The 7,989-nt window shown below is 37.6% G+C and overlaps 1 protein-coding gene across 3 annotated transcripts in view; it reads left to right on the forward strand.

Annotated features, from left to right (window-relative positions):
* SLC4A1AP (solute carrier family 4 member 1 adaptor protein) overlaps positions 1-7,700 on the forward strand; it is a 29,840-nt gene extending 22,140 nt beyond the window's left edge. For 2 of the 3 annotated variants that reach the window (XM_063078052.1, XM_063078053.1), the window contains exons 11-14: positions 2,672-2,752; positions 3,591-3,658; positions 5,003-5,072; positions 6,897-7,700. In XM_063078052.1, the coding sequence (XP_062934122.1) occupies positions 2,672-2,752; positions 3,591-3,658; positions 5,003-5,072; positions 6,897-6,946 (269 nt within the window). In that variant the 3' untranslated portion in view covers positions 6,947-7,700. The remainder of the gene's footprint in view (positions 1-2,671; positions 2,753-3,590; positions 3,659-5,002; positions 5,073-6,896) is intronic. The other variant, XM_063078054.1, reaches the window with a different exon arrangement.
* The last annotated feature ends 289 nt before the right edge of the window (positions 7,701-7,989 follow it).

Here is a 7,989-nt window from a genome sequence, read left to right on the forward strand (position 1 = left end):
AAGCATAAGTGTACTTATTGAACTAAAGTTTCTTAAGAAGGATCATGCCTCATTCATTTTTTGTCTATGGTACGTAGTAGAGAACCTGGCACATAGTATCCACCCACCTCAGCAAAGATTTGATGGAAAATGTTGAGAGAGGGAAGTGGTTGATTTTTCTTTCTTTTTTCTTTTTTAAAAGATGACTGGTAAGGGGATCTTAACCCTTGACTTGATGGTTGTCAACACTACATTCTCCCAAGTGAGCTAACCGGCCATCCCTATGTAGGGATCCGAACCCATGGCCTTGGTGTTATCAGCACCACATTCTCCCAAGTGAGCCACAGGCCGGCCCTAGATTTTTCAATATGTATTTTTTTCTGATTATAAAAGGAATATGAAAAAAATAGAATTAAAATGTAATTAAATAGAATTAACAGATAAAAATAAAGATTAATATGATATATAATAAATATATAATATGATATAAATAAAAGATAAAATAGAATTAAAAGACAATATGAGGCTTTCCATGAACGTTTTGTTTTGTTTTGTTGGCTAGCTGGTACTGGGATCTGAACCCTTGACCTTGGTGTTATAACACTTGTCTTTAAACAACTGAGTTAATCAGCCAGCCTCCATGAACTTTTTGAAGTACCCATGTATATCTTCATTTTAGAAATTATAGATCATGGGCTGACCGGTTACCTCAGGTGGTTATAGTGTGGTGTCGTAACATGAGGGTCAAATGTTCGAATGCCTGTACCAGCCAGCCACCAAAAAAAAAAAAAAATTATAGATCATACATAAAAGTCCAAAGAAGAAAAGAAATCTCCCACAATCCCACCCTAGAGATCATTGTTTATTTTTTTAGTACCTTCTTATCCCTTGTCAACTGCAGGGGCTATTTTCCTGCAGGTTGGCCAAACTGCCTAAGGTTAATGAGATTAAGATCTCACAGAAAATAGGGAGCATGAGGAGAAAATAAAAACGGGCATTAAATGTATGTGGGAATGAGTGCACGTCTACTTCCAAAACAAACCAAGCTCGTCTACATAAAAACCCCAGGCCTGGTATGTAGCCCTTCCCTTGAGTCACCTTCGGTTGTCTGGGAATCAGAAAAGTTGCTGTTTTCTCATCTGTGAGGAGTAAGTCTTTTGTATTTGCATTCTTTTTTCTTTAGTTATTAGCAAAATGCCTGGCCTTTTCAAAAAGGTACTTATATATACTTTTTTTCTGAGTCTGTTTTTTGTTCCATACATTGTGAGGGGTGTACATTAAACAGGTCAGCAGGAAGGGGAGCAATCAATATTGTATTTTTTTGTTTAAGGGACCAAAGTAAATATGTGTGTGTAAAAATAGCACGGGTTTTAAAATTTGGTTTATAAGATTAAATAATTAGTAAATCTGTAGCTGATGGATTACTACAAGCCTTTTTTCCCTATGCTTTTTAATTAATTTTTTTATAACATTGGGATTGGGATTAAATAATGAAAACATTTTTTCATTATTTTAAATTTTTTTAGAAATGAGTTTTGAGCTTAATTTCAGTCTCCTGTAACAAAGTCTCAAAGAAAATGAGTGATAGTTACATATTTAACAAGTTACACAATATATATAAAGATTATTATATCCTAAAAGAATTATGTAAAGTTATGTTTGATTAAAATATTTATATCAATGGTGCTTTGTAGACTGCTTAATAGTCTTTTTTTTTTTTTTTTATTCTTTAAAAAGATCAACAAAATCTGCAAACCTTTATTAGACTGACCAAGAAAAAAAGAGAGATGACAGGAATTACTGAAATCAGAAATAGAGCAGGGGCTTGGTAGAGCGGTTGCTTCTTCTGTTATGCTGGAGTGGGCTTTGAGGAAAGAGATGTCCTCTTCTTTTTCTGGTCTCCACTGGTGACTCTCCATGTGTCACTGCACTTGGGTGTCTAGCAGGCCACCTGCACTGTAGCTATGGCTACTGCTGTGGAGTCAAGCCACTTTTGCAGCAGCCGTGGCTGTGGCGGTGGTTGTGGTGGGCCACCTTCAAGGAAGTGGTGTTTTTGGCATGCTGCTTGCCTGTTTCCCAGCAGGGAATGCTGCCCTCAGGTCCTGCCTAAGGACCCCAGGAGTGCTCTGTTTCTTGCCTACATCTGAGCAGAGGGGGCTGGCACTCAGCTCCTCTATACATGCTATTTTATAACCTGTTTTTTTCCTATGTCTTAAAGTATTCTTTTAAAATATGATTTTTAATAAAGGGCATAATGGTCCATCACATGCATTTGTCATAATTTATTTAATCAACTCCCAATTGTTAAACATATAGATTATTTCTTAATTTTTGCTATTCTAAACATACTTGTATATAATAAATCTTTGTGCTTATTTCTGATTTTTTAAAAAATATGTTCCTGGAAGTAAAAATTTCTAGGCCAAGGAGTATGTACATTTTTAAGGCTTTTGTTAAGTATTGCCAAAAATTTTTACCTCAAAGTTGGCTAGTTTTTTAAGTGGAAAATTGGTGGTTCTCTGTTAGACATCTGGAGGCATATTTATTGACAACCTTATTGCAGTTGGTTGAAGCTCATAGTAAAACTGAATGATTATTTACGTGCCTAGCTTCTCTTGCTTTTGTTTTTGTTTTCTTGGCTTTGTACCATGAATTAAGTACTAACAATATGCTCTGATACTGCTTTTTATAGAAAACATGTCTCAACTCAGCCAGGTGGAACAAAATAATCAAGAGATTAGCAAAACAGCTTCATCACGCAAGGAACCCTCAGGCAAGTAGTACAGCAGACTCCATTGCTGCTCTGCACACAGGTGGCCAGCTGGTTTCATAGAGGAGGGGTTGGCAGCTGACCTGAAGGCAGCACAGAGAATGGCCTTATAGACACTAGGTAGATGCTGCTGCTAGGGCCCTGGACACAATTGGAATATATGAGAGGTCGGTATTTGGTGCCATCCCATTTGCCTTTCTTTCACTCTTCTAGCTCCTGGGGTTCCCTCTCCGTGCCCCAGAAAGCACTTAATGGCTTGATGCTTCTCTCTGGCCATGCAATTTTCCATCTCCCAGAGTCAAATATGTGCCATCATGGGAATGAATTCCAAAACTATTAAAAGAAATTGGTTGAAAAGTTGGCCTATTAAAAGGACTGCTTGGGCCGAGCCCGTGGCGCACTCGGGAGAGTGCGGCGCTGGGAGCGCAGCGACGCTCCCGCTGCGGGTTCGGATCCTATATGGGGATGGCCGGTGCACTCACTGGCTGGGTGCCGGTCACGAAAAAGACAAAAAAAAAAAGGACTACTTTTCTCTGGTTTTACCTGTAATGGTTAAACTGTGGAATAGTAAAATCAGCCTCATTTTCTTTTACTTTTTCACATAGTGTAGTTATATTCAAGCTTGTAGAATAGCCTTAGGATTTAAAAACTAGAGTTATTAGTGAAGGAAAAATTCTATCTTCTTAATGTAGTTTTTACAGTAGTAGAAGGAATTTTTGAGAATTTGATGATCATTGATACGTTTTCTTCAGTAATTATAATGTTCTCTTAGGAGGAATTTTTCCTTTCTATTTTACTTATTCTGAAAATATCTATTGCCACTTTTTTCCCCTTAAATTAGCATCAAAGAATGAATATGAGAAAAGCAGAGATGAATTGAAAAAAAAGAAAGCTTCTGGTCCAGGCAAAGTAAGTACTTCACTTCTCTGGAAGTAAAAGTGAATCCCCTTGTCATGGACCACATCCAGAAGAATCTTCAGAGATTGACTTAACTGCTTTCCCAGCAGACTTATCCCCCTCTCCTAGAAATCTCGGCTCTTTTTTCTTTTAATTTTTGAATTCTCTATTCTTGTCTCCATCCACCCTGTTCCCTATATTTCTCACGTACAGGCTACCTCTTTAATTAATTTCTGGATCCTCATATCTTAGTATGCCGTATTTGAATAACATCTGTATTTTTCTACTTTTATTACACAAAAGGTGGAAAGTAATGTACTCCATTCTACATCTTAATTTTTTTTAACCTATCATGGAAATCATTCTGTATCAGTATATTAAGAGTTTCCTACTGTGTGGATATATCCTATTTAACCAGTTTCCTACAGATGGACACCTGGGCTCTTTCCAGTCTTTTATTACAACAGTCCTACAATGGATAACCTTATGTATACATATTTTGTATGGAGATGGTAAGCTCTCAGAAGTGGGATTGCTAGGCTATGTCAGGAAGCCCCCAAGACCACCCTCAGGTTAGGTCATTCACAGGAGGATTCACAGGACTCAGCATATGGTTGTACTTGCAGCTATGATTTACTACAGCAACAGCAAAAGGATACCAGGCACAGTCAACAAAGGGAAAGGCACATGGGGCAAATTCTTGGGGGAACCAGGCACAAGCTTCCAAAGGTCCTTTTGCAGTGGAGTCTTAATTCCCCACTTGTCAAGTGTTGCTAACTAGGGAAGCTCATGAGAGACTCAATGCCCAGGATTTTTATTGGGGACTGATCACATAGGCATTCCCTGCCTGGCGTATACCCAAATCCAGACTCCCAGAAGGAAAGCAGGTGTTCAGCATAAACCGTATTGTTTGTACAAACAGTTTAGGCACAGCAAGCCACTTTTATCAGTTAGGGTAGTAGTAACCCTCCTGAAATCCAAGTTGCCAGACACCAGCCAAGGTCCAATCTTGTGAACAGAGTCAAAGGATAGCAGTCAGGCTTGCTCTTTTAATTCTTTTCTGCACCTTGGTCAAAAGGCAAATGCCAAATTTGTAGCATTTAGCACTCATATCTGCAGTATGTTAACTACCCCCTTTTAGAGAGCATGGTATTACTCTCACTGGCTGAAAATCAGCTTGTTGAGGCTTAAAGGAACAAAAGGTTTAGAGAAAGAATGCTCCCCCAAATAATTTACTTATATCAAGATAATTAATGAAACTATTCTCTCTTAGTTTTTGTTTGCGGGCAAGCATAGGGACAATAATTCTTAGAGTTAAAATTCTTTTGAATAAAATAATTTATCTTTTCTTTGCAGCTTCTGCCAACACTTTCTTCCAAATATCCCGAAGATGACCCAGACTACTGTGTATGGGTCCCACCTGAAGGTAGATTGTTTTCACTTTTCTTTTTCTCTGAGTTTATTAATTTATATTTTTTAATAGGTAATATATGTTTAAGGTTCAAAATAAAGTTACAAAAGTGTGTAGGGAGAAGCCTCCCTTCTGGCAGAACAGGTTGATTAAAAGATCTAAAGAGACATAACCAAATACAATCTGTGCACCCTGATTTAATCCTTCTTCAAATCAACAACTGTTAAAAAAATTATTAGCCAGTCAGGTAATTTTGAACACTAGCTGGATATTTGATGATACTAAGAAATTATTGTTAATTTTTAAAAAGTGTGAATGGTATTAAGTTGTTTTTTGGAAAAAGTCTTTATTTTCGAGGAATATATACAGAGATGTTCACAGGTGGAATGATATCTGGGATTTGCCTTAAAGTAATCCAGTGGTGGAGAGAATGTATGGGAGGAGTAATAGATAAAGCAAGATTGGCCAAATATTGATCATTGTTAAAGCTGGGTGATGGGTACATAGGGGTTCATTATACTTTTATATTTATTTTGCATGTATTTAAAATTTTTTTTAAGTTAAAGAAAAAAATTCTTCTGGCTCTGCCTCAGCTACCCAGTTTTTTTCCTCTAAAGACACCAGATATTATAGTCTTATGAATTCTTATATATATTATATAAAATGCCTATATATGCAATAAAATACATAATATTTCACCACTTTTTTTACACAAATGGAAGCATATTCTACACCTTACTATTTTGCACTTAGTACTACATGGAGATGCTTCCATGCTATTTATATATTTCTTGTTATTTTTTTATGACAGCATAGTTCTTTTTTATGGTACATTATACTTTTACTTATTTAAATAGTTCCCTCAATGGATATTTGCTGTTTCTAGTCTCTTGCCATTACAAACAACTCTGCAATGAGTAACCTTTAACATTTATAATTGTTTAACATATGTAATATATAGAGAGGTGCACCTGTAGAAAAAACGTATAAAAGTTAACATGCTGTATTAAAGGTATGAACATCTTTAAGATATTATAGATTGCATTCTGTAGGGATTGTATCAGTTTTACACTCATATGTACACCCTTAAGGTAGTGTATGAGAAACTGGTTTCCCCATATGCTTATCCCCATATGCTTTTTCTGTGGATGGGGTATCTAATAACTAGTAGTTAATAGAAATTTAATTACTAGAAATGTTTGCTTTTTATCTGCTAATAAATGTTAGGGTAGAAGTGAAAAGAGGACCTGTATTGCTGGGGCAATTGTTAGAATCCTGCTGACATAGCCAATTGTATTGCTAGGGCCCACAGACCCTTCAAACCTGTTGTATAGACTGGGTCAGAAACCCCTCACCTACAGGTTCATGAGCTACTTAATAGGAAAAAGATCCTGGGAGCCGTGGGTAAAAATTAACAGGCTTTATTCAGATGTATGTAAGCTCAGGTAGCTAGCAGCACCCTCCCTAGTGACTTCCCAGGGCATCCCAAGGGCACTACGGATTGCTGTTAGTACTTTGTACTTAAGTCCAATAACCCAGGAACACCTGGGTGCCCATGCACGTGCACAGACAATAGCCAAGGAATACTTGGGCACACATGCATAATTATCATTTACATCAAATGCCCAGCAAATTCTGAACCCCCAAGGGATCCTGACCATTTACTTTTCATTTTACCTACAGGACCATATTTTGAAATTGAATACAAAAAGTAAAATTTCTGTTATAGAAGAAACCTCTGTTTTACTTTTTGGCTGGCTGATAGCTGGGTATATTTTCTCTCCTGACTTTGGAAGAGTAAATGTATTTTTTTTTTTCTTTTTTTATACTCTGATCTAGGCCAAAGTGGAGATGGCAGAACCCACCTTAATGACAAGTATGGCTATTGATTCCTTCAGAATTCCAAAGGAAGACCTGTGGACCATGCAACATGGGATATTTGGGATAATATTATCTAGTTGAATGGCCAGAGAAGTTCAGATTATCGTTTGTAAACTCTGGTGACTGGCCTTTTCTTCTGTACTCTTAGCTTCCAAAATTTATCTGCCCATCAGAGTCTCCTGAATTTGGCATTTATGTTTATAAGTGTTTGTTTATGTATGTAAAAAGGGAACCATATATTTTGGGAATTAGTAAGTTAAGAGACATGACCCTATTAAAGTGAGAAGACAAAGATGTTCCTAACGTTGATTTAAGGTCACAGCCTCTTTCATTAAGACTTAAGCACTATGCTTTTCCCGGGCAATAGGTTGTTCTGACAGTTAGGTTGTAGGATTCACTGATAATGCCTCCTCAAATATCTGATGAAATATGAGGTTATGCCATGGGTGTGACTCTGGCTATCCCTGTCATTCTTGGAACTAAAAATAGATTCACAGTGGGGGCTTCCTATTACCTCCAAGTAATCTTCCCATCAGGTTTGAGAACAAGGTACTGACTTATCAGGACATAGTTAACCATAGCACCACCTCATGCACTCCGGCACTAGTCCTGATTAAAATGTCCAGTTAGTAATTTCACCTCTTGTGAAAGGGTACAAATAGGTCATAGATTGAAAATCTGATGTGTTCTTCCCATTGTGGGGCTTCTCACTTCTGTGGAGAGAGGAATAAAGGTTCCTTCCTCTCTGGAAACAGGATGAAATGCAAGATGTCTTATTTCCTCCCCACCCCCATCATTAATACCTCACTTTCATAGACAAGAAAGCCCAAGAGTGAAGCAAGGTGGGGACCATGTGGGTTGAGTTGAAAGCAGACATAATCAGCAGGCAGGAGACATGCTGTGGCCCAGCTAGAGAGTGGATGAGGCTGATGCTTTCTTAAAATGGATTATACAGTATGCATGGAGGTGGGGAGGAAGCAGTAATGAGCAATTTCAGTTACTGCGACAGATGCGGGAAGTCTGGTCTGCTAAAAGTGATAAGTCCTTCATC

This window comes from Cynocephalus volans, chromosome 14, assembly GCF_027409185.1.
Source record: "Cynocephalus volans isolate mCynVol1 chromosome 14, mCynVol1.pri, whole genome shotgun sequence".
In the NCBI taxonomy this organism is placed as follows: domain Eukaryota; kingdom Metazoa; phylum Chordata; class Mammalia; order Dermoptera; family Cynocephalidae; genus Cynocephalus; species Cynocephalus volans.